Source organism: Oncorhynchus gorbuscha, linkage group LG08 (assembly GCF_021184085.1).
Source record: "Oncorhynchus gorbuscha isolate QuinsamMale2020 ecotype Even-year linkage group LG08, OgorEven_v1.0, whole genome shotgun sequence".
Lineage (NCBI taxonomy): Eukaryota > Metazoa > Chordata > Actinopteri > Salmoniformes > Salmonidae > Oncorhynchus > Oncorhynchus gorbuscha.
This window is the reverse complement of record NC_060180.1, coordinates 69035157-69054866: the sequence shown is the minus strand read 5'-3', so window position 1 is coordinate 69054866 and position 19710 is coordinate 69035157. Positions and strand designations below refer to the sequence as shown.

Here is a 19710-nt window from a genome sequence, read left to right as displayed (position 1 = left end):
GGCTGGAAAAGACTACTGATTCTCTCCTCAACACACACACAGACACACCAGTGGAGGCTATTGGGAGGAGCTATAGGAGGACAGGTTCATTGTAATGGCTGGAAAAGACTACTGATTCTCTCCTCAACACACACACAGACACACCAGTGGAGGCTATTGGGAGGAGCTATAGGAGGACAGGTTCATTGTAATGGCTGGAAAAGACTACTGATTCTCTCCTCAACACACACACAGACACACCAGTGGAGGCTATTGGGAGGAGCTATGGGAGGAGGAGGACAGGTTCATTGTAATGGCTGGAAAAGACTACTGATTCTCTCCTCAACACACACACAGACACACCAGTGGAGGCTATTGGGAGGAGCTATAGGAGGACAGGTTCATTGTAATGGCTGGAAAAGACTACTGATTCTCTCCTCAACACACACACAGACACACCAGTGGAGGCTATTGGGAGGAGCTATAGGAGGACAGGTTCATTGTAATGGCTGGAAAAGACTACTGATTCTCTCCTCAACACACACACAGACACACCAGTGGAGGCTATTGGGAGGAGCTATAGGAGGACAGGTTCATTGTAATGGCTGGAAAAGACTACTGATTCTCTCCTCAACACACACACAGACACACCAGTGGAGGCTATTCTATTGGGAGGAGCTATAGGAGGACAGGTTCATTGTAATGGCTGGAAAAGACTACTGATTCTCTCCTCAACACACACACAGACACACCAGTGGAGGCTATTGGGAGGAGCTATAGGAGGACAGGTTCATTGTAATGGCTGGAAAAGACTACTGATTCTCTCCTCAACACACACACAGACACACCAGTGGAGGCTATTGGGAGGAGCTATAGGAGGACAGGTTCATTGTAATGGCTGGAAAAGACTACTGATTCTCTCCTCAACACACACACAGACACACCAGTGGAGGCTATTGGGAGGAGCTATAGGAGGACAGGTTCATTGTAATGGCTGGAATGGATTAATGGAACGGTATCAAACACATCAAACATATGGAAACCACATTTATTCTATTCCAGCCAATACAATGAGCCCATCCTCAAATAGCTCCTCCCACCAGCCTCCACTGACACACATACACAACGAACACACACAATCACCACTGTTTCTTTAGTCAATGAGCCACTAAAGTGTGACTGTCACTCTCCTGCCAATTAGGACAATTCTGTTTAAGAGTGTAAACAAGGACGTATTTTTCGGAGAAGACGGGGAATTTGAGAAATGTCCCTCCTGGCAGTGTTTACATGTTTTTTTTTAATTCGGGAAATATTTGAAGAGGGACTCACGTCTTTTCAAAATTAATTAGTTGTAATGAGCTAAGCTGCTGTGACACACCTTTTGAGCCTGGAGGACATGAAGCATAATTAGAATGTCACGTTCACAGTCTGAATCAGTTTGTCGCTAAAGCTAGTTAGAAAAGTGGTCTAATGGAAAATAATGTATCGTTGTCTTTATCCACTCCTTTAGGTTTTTGTGTGTGTGTGTGTGTGTGTGTGTGTGTGTGTGTGTGTGTGTGTGTGTGTGTGTGTGTGTGTGTGTGTGTGTGTGTGTGTGTGTGTGTGTGTGTGTGTGTGTGCGTGCGTGCGTGCGTGCGTGCGTGCGTGCGTGTGTGTGTGTACACGTGTCTGCACTTGCATATCATATCAGGTCATTCAGAAAGTATTCAGACCTCTTGACTTTTTCCACATTTTGTTACGTTACAGCCTTATTTTATTATTATTATTTTTCTCATCAATCTACACACAGTACCCCATAATGACAAAGCAAAAATAGGTTTTTAGAAATGTTTGCAAATGTATTACAAATAAAAAACTGAAAACAGAGACTCGAAATTGAGCTCAGGTGCATCCTGTTTCCATCGATCATCCTCGAGATGTTTCTACAACTTGGAGTCCACCTGTGGTAAATTTAATTATTTGCAAAGTCACACACCTGTCTCTATAAGATCCCACAGTTGACAGTGGATGTCAGAGCAAAAACCAAGCCATGAGTTTGAAGGAATTGGCCGTAGAGCTCCGAGACTGGATAGGGTCGAGGCACAGATCTGGGGAAGGGTACCAAAAAAGGTCTGCAGCATTTTATGTCCCAAAGAACACAGTGGCCTCCATCATTCTTAAATGGAAGAAGTTTGGAACCACCAAGACTCTTCCTAGAACTGACTGCTCGGCCAAAATGAGCAATCGGGGGAGAAGGGCCTTGGTCAAGGAGGTGACCAAAACCCCAATGGTCACTCTAACAGAGCTCCAAAGGTCCTCTGTGGAGATGGGAAAACCTTCCAGAAGGACAACTTTCTAGGCTCCAGATAGAATATAGCTGTAGGCACAGATCTAGGATCAGCTTCCCTTACCTTAAAGCTAGAATCCGTAGTGGGTGAAACGTTCAGTTGCGATATAGACAGAAACAAAGAAATCAGTTTCCCTGATCTGGGATCAGATTCTCCTTTCCTATTCCTAACCTTAACCATTAGGAGTAAAAAACAGAAACTCAGCACTTAAAGCAGCTTCACCCTACTCTTGAGCTCCAGTTGAAATAGCAGTTCAGTGGATCCATATCTTTATAGCTCCCTGAGAACAACCAGATACCGGGATACAGCCTTTGACTGAACGCTTCCCCGTTCAAAGTCAATGATCTGGCTGGTTTCACTTTGCTCAAGGTTGTTTAACCTCAGCGGGAATGATCGTATCGATTTGTCTTTGTGACTCAGTATTGAGTCATGACCGTGGTATGAGTCAATGAGCTCTGTGTGCGAAGTGGCTGTGTGTGTGTGAGAGATACTGCTCGATGTGTGTGTGTGTGTGTGTGTGTGTGTGTGTGTGTGTGTGTGTGTGTGTGTGTGTGTGTGTGTGTGTGTGTGTGTGTGTGTGTGTGTGTGTGTGTGTGTGTGTGTGTGTGTGTGTGTGTGTGTGCGCGTGCGCGTGCGCGTGCGTGCGTGCGTGCGTGCGTGCGTGTGTGTGTGTGTGTGAGGTACTGCTCGGTGTGTGTGTGTGAGGTACTGCTCGGTGTGTGTGTGTGAGGTACTGCTCGGTGTGTGTGTGTGTGTGTGTGTGTGTGTGTGTGTGTAATGCTGTTTGCTGTTGTTACTGATCTATATCTTGTGTTAGATAATGAGGTGCGGAAGGTTAATAACGCGTGGACAGACTGATCGATACTGACACTATTCAGCAGTTTGAGATGTTTTAATGAGAGATCATGTCCGTCTTCCTCGTGGTTTTAGGGGAGAACTGTGTTCAGCTAAGTTTAGTTGCATAGTATGTCATTTCGAATCATAGGCTGAAATTCAATGGTAGCGGACAGGAGTTTCTGAAATGCAATTTCTCTCAGGTGTGTTGAAGCTGTCAACCACTATATGGCTGACTCACCTTTTTGAAATTGCTTTCAGTGTAAAGATGTATGCGTCGTGGACATATTTATTAGATGCAAGGCCACATCAGTCCTGTAAATATTTGTTTGAATCCCAACTGTGGTAGATTGTTTACTTGTCTGATGAATGAATTGTGGGCATAAGAATAGAATAACATTTTCCATTTCCATTTGAGTCATTTAGCAGATGCCGTTATCCAGAGCGACTTACAGTCAGTGCATTATGGGTGAAATAAGTCGACCTCTCCACTTTCCCAGGGAAGTCTCCTTACCTGCTGTTCACCAACCGTCAGGAGATCCGTCGGGTAGACCCGGTGAAGAGGGACTACCGCCAGGTGCTTGCCACCCAGAAGAATGCTGTGGCGCTGGACGTAGACGTGGCTAATAACCGTCTGTTCTGGTGCGACCGCTTCCACCGTAACATCTACAGGTAACTTTATTTTTCCCTTGTGATTCCGGGAATCTTCCAACTGGAATTTCTGGAAAACCTGGGAACTTTGTGAAAGTTTACAGAATTTTGCAACCCTACTTGACCCTGACTTTAACTATTATGTATTACTACTTTTGGATATATTTAATGAAGTCATATGATTCAGGACTGGTACCTCTTTTCTCTTTGTAAGAAAAAGAAGATAGCCGCCACAGCTACATTTTCTAATAATTAGCCAACCTTTCGACAGCAAGCTGCCTTCTTCAGGGTTTCTGTCAGACCTCTCTTACCTCTACCTGGTGTCTCTTACCCCCCGTGGGGCTGCTCTAATTGGAACAGTGTCCTCATTATAGAAGAGAGAGCAGGTCTCACAGGACACCCTATTCAGAAGTGTGAGTGACACCCTGTCCTCTACCACTCCTCACCGCCCTGGTCGTTAGATAGAAGACGGCTCCCTGTGTGAACAGCTGCTATTCTGGACAGAGTGTTTCACCATCAGACACCGACCGTGAAAGGGATAGTTCGACATTTTGGCAACTAAGCACATTTTTTTTGTACTTGCACAGAGTCAGAGGAACTTGTGGATACCATTTGTATGTCTCTGCAGTTTGAAGGAAGTTGAAGGTTTCTGAAGCCATAACGTTGCATCAACGTAAGTCTACAGGAGCAGCATAAAGCCATGTCCAGCCAGAAGTGACCTTCTTTAAAAGCGATTTCCCCGCTACGGACAGCAGCTCAAGCATAAATCCCCTTTTAAAATTAAATCGCAATCACAGGTTTTCTATTTGCTTTGAATCCTGCTCCTGACTTTCGAGGTAGCTAACGCGAGACTTTGACACCCCTATCTATTACCATGTTCACATGTTCCTCTCCAGTGCTCTGATCCCAGAAGCGGGCGACCCGTCCCAGCAGGTGACCCTGGTGGACTCTGGCTCTCTCCTCTCCCCTGAGGGCCTGGCCCTGGACTGGGTCCAACACAACCTTTACTGGACCGACTCGGGCCACAAGACCGTCTCGGTGGCCTCGGCCTACGACGGCCTCAAGAGGAGGGTCCTGGTCGACACGGAGCTCAGCGAGCCCAGAGCCATAGCGCTGGATCCACAGCATGGGTAAGTGTGGGTGGTGGGGTGGGGGTTGGTGGTGGGGGGGGGGGGGGGGGGTGTTTGTGTTGGTGCAAACCACCTCGGAAATCAAAGGGCCAACGATGAAAAGACAACGCCAACAAGTGGAAAACCAATGCACTTCCACCAGTAATATATATCATGTCCAGGTACAGATTGTCCTCAACCAGACACCGTACTTGTGATATGTTTTGCTATTACGTCAGCAACATCAGTTGTGATGAATGAGAGTTGGACACATATGTAAATGTGTACACGTGTTTGGTAATATGTAGTATGTTCATCCACGTCAACATGCATACGGTGGTATCATATTGGTTTTTCTATCTCCTTCTAATGGAACAGAATACTGTATACCATTTAGCAGATGCTTTTATCCAAAGCGACTTAGTCATGCGTGTGTTTAATTTACGTATGGGTGGTCCCGGGAATCGAACCCCACTACCCTGGCGTTAGAAGTGCCATGCTCTACCAAACTGCACTACAGAGGAGATGAGGACCACTGTTATTCTCCTCCTCAGGTTCATGTACTGGACTGACTGGGGCACCCGGGCTAAGATAGAGAAGGCAGGGATGAACGGGGTGGACCGACAAGTCCTGGTGTCAGACAACATTGAGTGGCCAAATGGCATCACCCTGGGTAAGAATACACACGCATATGTGCTGGCCCTACCACCCAAGCAGTTGGGAGGGGGGGGGGAAATAGGGGATGGGGGATAGGGGGGACATCTTCCCTCTTTCTTTCTACGTGTCCTTGTTTTGTATGTCGTGTTCTGTATTATTTGTTCTGCACCCAGAACTCTGGGTCTTGTTGTTCCTGTATGCTCTTTTATGTTTAGATAAGAATTGTATACCTGTCATGTATACCTATACACCATTCTTGTGTGTGTTTAATAAAAATATTTGGAACAAAAGAATACACACGCATACACACATATATATATATTTATATATATATATATACACACACACACACACACACACACACACACACACACACACACACACACACACACACACACACACACACACACACACACACACACACACACACACACACACACACACACACACACACACACACACACACACACACACACACACACACACACACAGGAATTGGCCATTATAGTTGAGCGCCTTGTATATACCCTGGTGAATGCTTTGTTTTGAACAATAACATATTGGTTCTTTAAGCAGCCTTGAAACTATATGTTCATCTATAGCCTTCTCACTAGTTTTGTTAAATAGTTACGTTTGTTACATAGTGAACTCCTCTCCAGGAGTTTGCAACTTCAACTTCTTGATTTAAACCCAATTGATTGTTTGACTAAATATTTCAGTGAGCAGTGTTTTCAGAGCAGAGCAGATACATTATTTACTGTATGCCTGTCTGCCCAAGTGATCGTCTAATGCCTGTGTGTGTGTGTGTGTGTGTGTGTGTGTGTGTGTGTGTGTGTGTGTGTGTGTGTGTGTGTGTGTGTGTGTGTGTGTGTGTGTGTGTGTGTGTGTGTGTGTGTGTGTGTGTGTGTGTGTGTGTGTGTGTGTGTGTGTGTGTGTGTGTGTGTGTGTTTATCAGACGTAGCCAACAGGCGTCTTTACTGGGTCGACTCCAAGCTGCACCTAATCTCCAGTGTGGACTTGAACGGGGCTCATCGCAGGACACACCTGTCCTCCTCAGAGAGACTGGGACACCCCTACGCAGTGGCCGTGTTCGAGGTGTGTGTGGTTTTCCTGCTCTAAGGGGAACATCTTGTGAGTGAAGTTTTGAGAGAGCAGAGGGAAGAGCTAGGTATCTGTGGGCACAATTTAAATGAGCTGTTATCAAGGCAGAGAGAGAGAGAACCAGAGTCAGAGAGAGAGAACCAGAAAGAGAGAACCAGGCAGAGAGAACCAGAGAGAGAGAGAGAAAGAGAATCAGAGTCAGAGTGAGAGAGAGAGAGAACCAGAGAGAGAGAGAGAGAGCGAGAACCAGAGAGAGTCAGAGAGAGAGAGAACCAGAGTCCGAAAGAGAGAGCGAGAGAACCAGAGAGAGAGAGTCAGAGAGAGAGAGAGAGAGAACCAGAGAGTCAGAGAGAGAGAGAGAGAGAGAGAGAGAGAGAGAGAGAGAGAGAGAGAGAGAGAGAGAGAGAGAGAGAGAGAGAGAGAGAGAGAGAGAGAACCAGTCAGAGAGTCAGAGAGAGAGAGAGAGAACCAGAGTCAGAGAGAGATCAGTCAAGGAGCACAATAATTATTTATGCAACGTGAATAGTTTCAAGTGTTGTCTAAAAGCTACATAAGTTAAATATCCAGACACATTTTCTTCAAAAATCATATTTGAATGTTTCCGACTTGAATGTTCATTACTTGAGACAGAAACCACAGAAGAAGATACCAATTTGTAAGTCGCTCTGGATAAGAGCGTCTGCTAAATGACTTAAATGTAAATGTAAATGTAAGGAGATACAGTCGTTAATGGTGTTTCTCATACAGAGCTTTTCATTACCCTCTTGAGACAGAAACCACAGAAGGAGATACAGTCATTAATGGTGTTTCTCATACAGAGCTTTTCATTACCCTCTTGAGACAGAAACCACAGAAGGAGATACAGTCATTAATGGTGTTTCTCATACAGAGCTTTTCATTACCCTCTTGAGACAGAAACCACAGAAGGAGATACAGTCATTAATGGTGTTTCTCATACAGAGCTTTTCATTACCCTCTTGAGACAGAAACCACAGAAGGAGATACAGTCATTAATGGTGTTTCTCATACAGAGCTTTTCATTATCCTGGACTGACCCGTCCTCCTGATCAAATATCAAAACATGCTTTTTAAAAAGACATGTTATTACCGTATAGCAGTTTGTTCCCTGCTCGACTGTCCTTATCACCCTCTGGAGCAGGGCTGGGCAAACTGTTTGGCTCGACTGTCCTTATCACCCTCTGGAGCAGGGCTGGGCAAACTGTTTGGCTCGACTGTCCTTATCACCCTCTGGAGCAGGGCTGGGCAAACTGTTTGGCTCGACTGTCCTTATCACCCTCTGGAGCAGGGCTGGGCAAACTGTTTGGCTCGACTGTCCTTATCACCCTCTGGAGCAGGGCTGGGCAAACTGTTTCACTGTCCTTATCACCCTCTGGAGCAGGGCTGGGCAAACTGTTTGGCTCGACTGTCCTTATCACCCTCTGGAGCAGGGCTGGGCAAACTGTTTGGCTCGACTGTCCTTATCACCCTCTGGAGCAGGGCTGGGCAAACTGTTTGGCTCGACTGTCCTTATCACCCTCTGGAGCAGGGCTGGGCAAACTGTTTGGCTCGACTGTCCTTATCACCCTTTGGAGCAGGGCTGGGCAAACTGTTTGGCTCGTTGGCCGCATTGGGATTTCAAAATTCAATGGGGGTTCATACAGATTTTGGGGGACCGATTTGTTTGTCAGTCAATTTGCTGTTATTTTGAAATATAAAATAAGGTCCATTATAATGTATATAAATGTATACTGTAGCTCCATTATAATTTCTACATACTTTCTATCTAGCTTTAGTTGTTCAAGAGTGGCCTGAAGTGGGGGTTTTTTTCTCCCCGTATGGACTCGGGAGAGACGAAGGTTGAGAGTGAAACACAACCCTGCCAAGGTTGCTTGGCAACTGCTTCTTGACACGATACTTAAGCCCGCCACAGGAGTCGCTAGAGTACGATGGGACAATGGACATCCCGGCTGGCCAAACCCTCCCCTAACCTGGATGATGCTGGGACAATTGTGCGTTGCCTCATGGGTCACCCGTACAATTGTGCGTTGCCACTGTGCCACTCAGGCGGCCCGGCCTGGAGTGTTTTTAACCAATTATTTATCAGAATTATGGCTTGGGGGGTAGAACCCGTTCAGGGTCCTGTTGGTTCCAGACTTGGTGCATCGGTTCCTCTTGCCGTGCGGTAGCAGAGCGAACAGTCTATGACTCGAGTGACTGGAGTCTTTGGCCATTTTTAGGGCCTTCCTCTGACACCGCCTGGTATAGAAGTCCTGGATGGCAGGAAGCTCTGCTCTAGTGATGTACTGTGCCATACGCACTACTCTCTGTGGCGCCTTGCGGTCGGACGCCAAGCAGTTTCCATACTCAGTGGTGATGCAGCCGGTCAAGATGCACAACCCTGCATTCCACAATTACTGTTGTTGTTCACGCAATCCCAAAACGGTCCATTACAAATCACATTCTGGGTCAGGTGAGCATCATTTGAAAGCCTGTCCTATTACTAACGTGACTAGCTAAGTTATACAATAGGATATTACAGTGTTAGGCTGTTAGGCTTTCAAAATGCAATTCAGGGAAACGGATCATCGTGTTGCAGTGGCGCGAATTTATGGATGCCAAAAAATTTACCAAAAAAACAACCATAATTTAGCTTTCGTCTCTCTTTGTTTCATAATTTTCCTTCGATTCTCTAGAGGCTGAATGTATCTCACAGGAGAAAGCATTAGAGTGAGCGAAACAGCGCCCCTCTGTCTCTGTATGTGTAGGCCATGTATCTGATGCTGTCTGGTCATAAAGAGTATGACATTGTTGCCGCCCGTAGCATTGAAGGCAACGGAAGTCAGCGAGCATTTGGCCTCCCTTTGATGGAGATAGAGATTAGATTTGTGGTTTTTACTTCATTCTCCGTACTGGCCAATGATTATAATGGCTTTTCTGATTCAAACATGAATTAATACACATTGTGGCACTGGACTAAGAGGATGGAAGTTCAATATGTTACTAGATGTAGTAGGCTGTTAACTCGCTGGCTCATCGTTGCCCATGAAAGTTAGTTTAGCAAGCAAACATTTTAACCAGGTAGCATAGGACAACAAAAACTAAAAGCGTGTACAGTATGACAGTGATAGTCCGTGGCATTTCTCTACTTGCAGGGTGAGTGTTTTTTCTACTTACACACACACACACACACTATTCATAAACTCTATAAAGCCTCCATTAGTACACAGTCACCTCCTGCCCTATACCTACCTCTCTATAACACACACACACACACACACACACACACACACACACACACACACACACACACACACACACACACACACACACACACACACACACACACACACACACACACACACACACACACACACACACACACACACACACACACACACACACACACACACACACACACACACATAAATCAGAACCATGGACAGCCACATCATATTTAGTTTACGTTGTTTAGATTAAATAGTTTTTGGTATCTTTTAGTTATCAGACTAAGCAGAGGTGATTTTTATAATGTTGAAGTTGAAATGGTGCTGGAATAGTGGAGGCAGCTCCTGTTTTCTTTGTGATTTGCGGTAACTCTCTGTGGTTCTAAGTCAATAGTTGTTTAGTGGTCCAAAAAATGTCAGCAACTTTAGCTTGCTTCACCATGCTGTAGGTCATGTCACTGTCTGTTACTGTACATGCAATATGCTTTGTGGACTTCACCTGACAGAGGTTGCTCTCCGGTTTTGTGATAAAACAAACTGTGTCTTCTTATTGTCTCAGCATTAGCCACATACAGTGGGGAGAACAAGTATTTGATACACTGCCGATTTTGCAAGTTTTCCCACTTACAAAGCGAGAGAGAGAGAGCCAGGGTTTTGGGATTTTTGTTTTAGATTCCGTCTCTCACAGTTGAAGTGTACCTATAATAAAAATGACAGACCTCTCTCTACATGCTATGTAAGTAGGAAAACCTGCAAAATCGACAGTGTATCAAATACTTGTTCTCCCCACTGTATATCATGGTGTCAAATATATCACAGTGTCAAATATATCACAGTGTCAAATATATCACAGTGTCAAATATATCACAGTGTCAAATATATCACAGTGTCAAATATATCACAGTGTCAAATATATCACAGTGTCAAATATATCACAGTGTCAAATATATCACAGTGTCAAATATATCACAGTGTCAAATATATCACAGTGTCAAAAATATCACAGTGTCAAATATATCACAGTGTCAAATATATCAGTGTCAAGGCAGATGTACTAACAGGTTATAGAGCGAACAGCGCAGTCATCACAACACATAGGTTGTAATAAGGATTTTATTATTATCTGTCCCGGCTTCCCCAGTGGTTTTACCCAACGCAACGCTACTGTGATAGACTAGCATAGGCTCATTGTGTTCAGAACAACTCAGGGTATGACACCATGTCATCTCGGAACTGTACATCTAACACAGTGATAATAAATGTTGACACTGTGTATGGTATGAGTTTTATGGTATGGAAATGTGAAGTGCACAAACAGGCGTTTTGGCTAGCTTGTGTGTCCTCTTAATTTACTGCATTTCCCTCACTCAGACAACAAAAACATGTCAAAAGTTGTCCAGTTAGCGGGAGGGATGGGGGGGGGGGGGGGCAACTTCATGTGGCGTGTGGTGCTCAAGTTCAGATTGTCTGTCAGTCAAAACCCATACAGTTACTGGACACCACTACATTCCAATATAGGCATTTATTATAGGGGTTTATTATAGCCATTTATTATAGGGGTTTATTATAGGGGTTTATTATAGGCATTTATTATAGGGGTTTATTATTGCCATTTATTATAGGGATTTATTATAGTGGTTTATTTTAGGCATTTATTATAGTGGTTTATTATAGGCATTTATTATAGTGGTTTATTATAGGCATTTATTATAGTGGTTTATTATAGGCATTTATTATAGTGGTTTATTATAGTGGTTTATTATAGGGGTTTATTTTAGTGGTTTATTATAGGCATTTATTATAGTGGTTTATTATAGGCATTTATTATAGTGGTTTATTATAGGCATTTATTATAGTGGTTTATTATAGGCATTTATTATAAAGTTTTATTATAGTGGTTTATTATAGTGGTTTATTATAGGCATTTATTATAGTGGTTTATTATAGTGGTTTATTATAGTGGTTTATTATAAGGGTTTATTATAGTGGTTTATTATAGGGGTTTATTATAGGCATTTATTATAGGGGTTTATTATAGTGGTTTATTATAGGCATTTATTATAGTGGTTTATTATAGGCATTTATTATAGTGGTTTATTATAGTGGTTTATTATAGGGGTTTATTTTAGTGGTTTATTATAGGCATTTATTATAGTGGTTTATTATAGGCATTTATTATAAAGGTTTATTATAGTGGTTTATTATAGTGGTTTATTATAGGCATTTATTAGTGGTTTATTATAGGTTTATTTAGTGGTTTATTAGTGGTTTATTATAGTGGTTTATTATTTATTATAGTGGTTTATTATAGGGTTTATTATAGTGGTTTATTATAGGCATTTATTATAGTGGTTTATTATAGGCATTTATTTTAGTGGTTTATTATAGGCATTTATTATAGTGGTTTATTATAGGCATTTATTATAGTGGTTTATTATATGGGTTTATTATAGTGGTTTATTATAGGCATTTATTATAGGGGTTTATTATAGGCATTTATTATAGGGATTTATTATAGTGGTTTATTATAGGAGTTTATTATAGTGGTTTATTATAGGCATTTATTATAGTGGTTTATTATAGTGGTTTATTATAGGGGTTTATTATAGTGGTTTATTATAGGCATTTATTATAGTGGTTTATTATAGGCATTTATTATAGGGGTTTATTATAGGGTTTATTATAGTGGTTTATTATAGGCATTTATTATAGGTTTATTATAGTGGTTTATTATAGTGGTTTATTATAGGCATTTATTATAGTGGTTTATTATAGTGGTTTATTATAGTGGTTTATTAGTTTATTATAGGGTTTATTTATTATAGTGGTTTATTTAATTATAGGATTTATTATAGTGGTTTATTATAGGCATTTATTATAGGGTTTATTATAGTGGTTTATTTATTATTTTAGTGGGCATTTATTATAGTGGTTTATTATAGGCATTTATTATAGGGGTTTATTATATGGGTTTATTATAGTGGTTTATTATAGGCATTTATTATAGGGGTTTATTATAGGCATTTAGTATAGGGATTTATTATAGTGGTTAATTATAGGAGTTTATTATAGTGGTTTATTATAGGCATTTATTATAGGGGTTTATTATAGGCATTTATTATAGGGGTTTATTATAGTGGTTTATTATAGGGGTTTATTATAGTGGTTTATTATAGGCATTTATTATAGGGGTTTATTATAGTGGTTTATTATAGGAGTTTATTATAGTGGTTTATTATAGGCATTTATTATAGGGGTTTATTATAGGCATTTATTATAGGGGTTTATTATAGGGGTTTATTATAGGGTTTATCATAGGGGTTTATCATAGGGGTTTATTATAGGGGTTTATCATAGGGGTTTATTATAGGGGTTTATTATAGGGGTTTATTATAGGGGTTTATCATAGGGGTTTATCATAGGGGTTTATTATAGGGGTTTATTATAGGAGCCGACAAGGTGAAAAACCTGGGGATGTGTCCTCATTCCTCCTGTAAGTCGCTCTGGATAAGAGTGTCTGCTAAAATACCCAAATCAAATAATGTGTATCTGCTGTGCTGTGTTCCCCTCTGGGATAACAGACCGTTTGGAATAAACTGAGGAAACAGGAGAGGAGCTGAGCTCTGGCCAGATCTATGTTGTTCTTAGTGCCACACACAAACACTGCAGGCAGGACCACACCATTGGCACATATGGTTGTGCAGGCACAGCTTTGACACACTGGCACACACCCATAACAACGTTTTACTGCTGGCCCTAGTCACATGGCACACACAGACAGGCTGGAGGCTGGGTAGGGGTGGGCCAGAGGGAAGTGCAAGTCTGTGTGTGCGTGTGTGTGTGTGTGTGCCTGCGCGCAAGCATACACTAACAGTCAAAAGTTTGGACACGGCTCATTCAAGAGTTTTTATCAATTGTTTTACTATTTTCTACATTGTAGAATAATAGTGAAGACATAAACACTATGAAATAACACATATGGAATCATGTAGTAACCGAAAAAAGTGTTAAACCAATGAAAATATATTTTAGATTCTTCAAAGTAGCCACACTTTGTCTTGATGACAGCTTTGCACACTCATGGCACACTCTTGGCACACTCTCAACCAGCTTCACCTGGAATGCTTTTCCAATGGTCTTGAAGGAGTTTGAACGTTGTAAAATAAATGTACACATACAATTTATTCAATCATTTTATCTAAACCACTCGCGCGTGGGAACAAGCGTCTGCATATTTTTGACGCTTGACACACTGCAAGTCCTGCCATCTCCTCATTGGTTTTTAGGAGCATACACCCACGTGGGTGATTGAAAGATGAACTGAGGCCCACACTCCAGTCCAGTGGCCAATAGATTATTAGAAACGGTTAGTTTCCCCTTTTTATCTGTGGATTAAATGTCGGAGTAGACAACACAAGATCCAGAGGAAAATGACCTTGTGCATTTCAGGTAAAATAACAACAAAATGTTTATATCCCAGGACAAATTAGCTAGCGACAGCAAGCTAGCTAGCTAAATGTCGATGAAATTTTCATTTTGATATTTTAACCTGCATGTCTGGATCACATTTGGTGTGAATGTAGAAAATCAACATGCGCGCGATGACGCACTCGGACGCACGTGGTTGTCCGGTCCAGCCAGCATGTAAGTGTGTGTCAGTTTCATTTCACAGCCAGGTTAGGCACTGTGGTATTTACCCTGCTGCCTTAAAGGCTCTGCATGGTCAATCCACTGTGGTAATGAAATTGTTTTAGTCCACTGTTCAAATTCCTAAAGAGACTCCTAACGCTCCGCTCCGAAACTCCCAGCTCCGTACTCTCCGCTCCCCTCCATAATCTCCTCTCCCTATTCTCTGTACTCTCCCCTCCGCACTCTCCCCCCAGTACTCTCCTCTCCCCTCTGTACTCTCCTCTCCCCTCCCTACTCTCCGCTCTGTACTCTCCCCTCTGTACTCTCCTCTCCCTACTCTCCCCTCTGTACTCTCCTCTCCCTACTCTCCCCTCTGTACTCTCCTCTCCGTACTCCCCTCTCCCTATTCTCCCCTACTCTCTCCTCTCCCCTCTACTCTCTTCTCCCCCTACTCTCCTCCCTCTGTACTCTCCTCTCCGTACTCTCCTCTCCCTACTCTCCTCTCCCTACTCTCCTCTCCCTACTCTCCTCTCCGCTCCCTATTCTCCACTCTCCGCTCCGTACTCTCCTCTCCGTACTCTCCTCTCCCTACTCTCCCCTCTGTACTCTCTTCTCCCCTCTGTACTCTCCTCTCCCCTCTGTACTCTCCCATCTCCCTGACTCTCCTCTCCTACTCTCCACTCCCTACTCTCCTCTCCTGACTCTCCGCTCCGTACTCTCCACTCCGTACTCTCCGCTCCGTACTCTCCTCTCCGTACTCTCTACTCCCTACTCTCCTCTCCCTACTCTTCTCTCCCTACTCTCCACTCCCTACTCTCCTCTCCCTACTCTCCTCTCCTGACTCTCCTCTCCCTACTCTTCTCTCCCTACTCTCCCCTCCCTACTCTCCTCTCCCCTCCGCTCGATACTCTTCTCTCCCTACTCTCCACTCCCTACTCTCCTCTCCCTACTCTCCTCTCCTGACTCTCCACTCCCTACTCTCTCCTCTCCCTCCTTCTCTCCCTCTCCACTCCCTACTCTCCTCTCCCTACTCTCCTCTCCTGACTCTCCACTCCCTACTCTCCTCTCCCTACTCTCCGCTCGATACTCTTCTCTCCCTACTCTCCACTCCCTACTCTCCTCGCTCCCTCTCCTGACTCTCCACTCCCTACTCTCTCTCCCTACTCTCCCTACTCTCTTCTCTCCCTACTCTCCACTCCCTACTCTCCTCTCCCTACTCTCCCTCTGACTCTCCACTCCCTACTCTCCTCTCCCTACTCTCCTCTCCTGACTCTCTCTTCTCTCCCTACTCTCCTCTCCCTACTCTCCTCTCCCTACTCTCCTCTCCATACTCTCCTCTCCCTACTCTCCTCTCCCTACTCTCCTCTCCCTACTCTCCGCTCCGTACTCTCCGCTCGCTCCTCTCCTCTCCGTACTGCAGGATGGTGGTTTAATAATACATCATTTATTGTCCATTTTGTGAGAAGAAAACATTTGTTAGCCTTTCGTAAAACCCAAACCACTTTTATTACAGTTTTATTTAGTGTATTGCAGCACACGTACACTAACACACGTACACACACACAGGTTTACATTACACACACGAACCAGGGTTTACATTACACACACGTACCAGGGTTTACATTACACACACGAACCAGGGTTTACATTACACACACGTACCAGGGTTTACATTACACACACGCACCAGGTTTACATTACACACACGCACCAGGTTTACATTACACACACGTACCAGGGTTTACATTACACACACGCACCAGGTTTACATTACACACACACACACCAGGTTGACATTACACACACGCACCAGGTTGACATTACACACACGCACCAGGGTTTACATTACACACACGCACCAGGGTTTACATTACACACACGTACCAGGTTTATATTACACACACGCACCAGGGTTTACATTACATTTTGCATTCAGAGACAGGATTTCGCATTCAGAGACAGGATTTTGCGTACAGAGACAGGATTTTGCCTGCAGCTCCTCAGCTGGTTGTCGCTGGAGTAAAACGTGTGCTTTTATAAGCCCATTCAAGGCGCTACAGAGAGTAGTGTGTACGGCCCAGTACATCACTGAGGACAAGCTTCCTGTCATTCATGACCTCTATACTAGGCAGTGTCAGAGGAAGGCCACAAAAATGGTCATAGACTCCAGTCACCCAAGTCAAAGACCGTTCTCTCTGCTATCGCACAACAAGCGGTACCGGAGCGTCAAGTCTAGGTCCAAAAGGATCCTTCACAGCTTTTACCCGCAAGCCATAAGAACAGTTCATCAGATGATCACCCGGACTATTAGTATTGACCCCCCCCCATTTGTTTTGACACTGCTGCTACTCTCTGTTTATTATCTCTCCATAGAAACCAGATGGCATGTTTGCTTGTTTGATTCGTTTTTGTTTTTATCGACAGACGGCCTGGCCTGTAAGGTCAGGAATGATATATCCATATTTAGTTTTGTTGTGTTTCCACATCTCCTTTTGTTCGGGTATTCTGTCCGGCTGGGAAGCTTCCATTGCTGGAGAACACTGAATCCAGAACATGTCTAGTTGAGGATCAACCAGTGATCAATTATTTTAAGTAAGAAGTATCCTCACTGTATAATGCTGGGGCGGCAGTGTAGCCTAGTGGTTAGAGCATTGGACTAGCAACCGAAAGGTTGCAAGTTCAAATCCCCGAGCTGACAAGGTACAAAATCTGTCGTTCTGCCCCTGAACAGGCAGTTAACCCACTGTTCCTAGGCAGTCATTGAAAATAAGAATTTGTTCTTAACTGACTTGCCTGGTTAAATAAAGGTAAAATTAAAAAAAAAAATAATAATAATGTTGTTGATATATTTCAATGTTACACAAATTACTTTGATCATTAACACTACAATTAAAATGCCTGCTGTAGTTGTGGTTATTTCCAGCGAGACAATAACTGATGTCAAGGAAAATGGAAAATGAGACCCGGAGCGAGAGGTTGTGGGTGGAAATCAAATCAAATTTATTTATATAGCCCTTCGTACATCAGCTGATATCTCAAAGTGCTGTACAGAAACCCAGCCTAAAACCCCAAACAGCAAACAATGCAGGTGTAAAAGCACGGTGGCTAGGAAAAACTCCCTAGAGGAGAAAAAAATGCCCCAGAGGAGACTGTTTTACCTATTTTTATCATGGAGAGATCCTGACAAAGGAGGCCATAGCCAACCCCGTTAAATAGGAGGAGCTCTACCACAGTCTCATGCAAGAATAATATAATAATAATAATATATGCCATTTAGCAGACGCTTTTATCCAAAGCGACTTACAGTCATGTGTGCATACATTCTACGTATGAAATTCATACAAATCACTTGAGGCCAGTACAGAGAGTACGTGCACTCTGGCGTATATATATATATATATATATTCTGAGTAAGGAAGCAAGGACAAAGCTTCTGATCAGAGGAATAACAGTCAGAGGAAAACATGTTGTGTTCATAGAGAATAATGTGTTCAGTTTGAAGTGGCGCTGAGCAGGACGACATACAATTAAAGAACTACCTGAATCAGCTGATTATAGTGTTGTGACTGAGTTTCTGGCTGACGCTGGATGTAAGGTGGTGGGGAGAGTGATGAGGCGCATGATAAGATACAAGGGTCAACTTACAATTCTGCTCCAATGGAAATCCTTTGTATATGTTGAAGCTGCATCCATCATTCCTATAACATGGTCTGTTAAAGATGGGCCCCTCACTGGATCAAAGTATTTTATGATGGACAAGGTGCTGCGCATAGACAGGACTGGCTGACACAACCCCACACTAGACAAGGTGCTGCGCGTAGACAGGACTGGCTGACACAAACTCACACTAGACAAGGTGCTGCGCGTAGACAGGACTGGCTGACACAAACTCACACTAGACAAGGTGCTGCGCGTAGACAGGGCTGGCTGACACAACCCCACACTAGACAAGGTGCTGCGCGTAGACAGGACTGGCTGACACAATCCCACACTGGACAAGGTGCTGCTCGTAGACAGGACTGGCTGACACAATCCTACACTAGACAAGGTGCTGCGCGTAGACAGGACTGGCTGACACAATCCCACACTAGACAAGGTGCTGCGCGTAGACAGGACTGGCTTACACAATCCCACACTTGACAAGGTGCTGCTCGTAGACAGGACTGGCTGACACAATCCTACACTAGACAAGGTGCTGCGCGTAGACAGGACTGGCTGACACAATCCTACACTAGACAAGGTGCTGCGCGTAGACAGGACTGGCTGACACAATCCCACACTAGACAAGGTGCTGCGCGTAGACAGGACTGGCTGACACAATCCCATACTAGACAAGGTGCTGCTCGTAGACAGGACTGGCTGACACAATCCTACACTAGACAAGGTGCTGCGCGTAGACAGGACTGGCTGACACAATCCCACACTAGACAAGGTGCTGCGCGTAGACAGGACTGGTTGACACAATCCCACACTAGAGGGGGTCAGGAGATGGTAGAGTACAGTCCTACACTGGACAACGTAAGGTACATAGAATAAATGTTTTCACACTGTGTGCAGGATAACAATCCTGTCCCTATGGGCAGGGCAGACGTATCACGTATCTCAGCTGAAATGACTGAACGTGACGGAGGTTGAAGAGGATGATTCCTCGGCTCCCAAGGACAAAGACGGAGTGAATGAAACATCAGAGTTGGTACCTGGTGAGCCGGAGATGCTAAAAAAAAAATGAAGCTGGGAAAGTGACTAGTGACAATTATAACCCGATAGAAAACGTTGAGGTAAATAAGAGATCCCGAAGCGGTGCAACTCTCTGGAGAATACAGAAGAATGCAGCCAAACATCAATGCTGGCCTTCATTCAAACAATCCGGAATCAACATACACCCAAGCAGCCCAGGCTACCAAGCTCCCCATCAGAGTCTGGAGTTACAGTAGGTCACATGCAGAACAAAATGATATGGAGGATGTCATTCTGGGAGACGTGGAGAAAAGTCCCCCTAATTAGTCATCCAGACCGAAATCATTGATGAAGGATTAAAATAATAATCTATATTTGAGTAACCAAAATGATCTGGTTCATAGGACATTCTGTGTATGTGAGCATAACTTCTGTCGCGAACATGGCTTTTCAAGAGGATGAGCAATCTGCCGATAATTTCATTTTAATGCCATCTCTTTATACATGTCCCTAACAAAACCC

At 43.7% G+C, this 19710-nt stretch overlaps 1 protein-coding gene across 2 annotated transcripts in view; it reads left to right on the top strand.

Moving 5' to 3' along the window:
- Positions 1-19710, top strand: part of LOC124041019 (low-density lipoprotein receptor-related protein 8-like) — a 194351-nt gene that overhangs the window by 150343 nt on the left and 24298 nt on the right. For both annotated transcript variants that reach the window (XM_046358174.1, XM_046358173.1), the window contains exons 10-13: positions 3641-3812; positions 4688-4921; positions 5455-5573; positions 6513-6652. In XM_046358174.1, coding sequence (XP_046214130.1) covers positions 3641-3812; positions 4688-4921; positions 5455-5573; positions 6513-6652 — 665 coding nt within the window. The remainder of the gene's footprint in view (positions 1-3640; positions 3813-4687; positions 4922-5454; positions 5574-6512; positions 6653-19710) is intronic.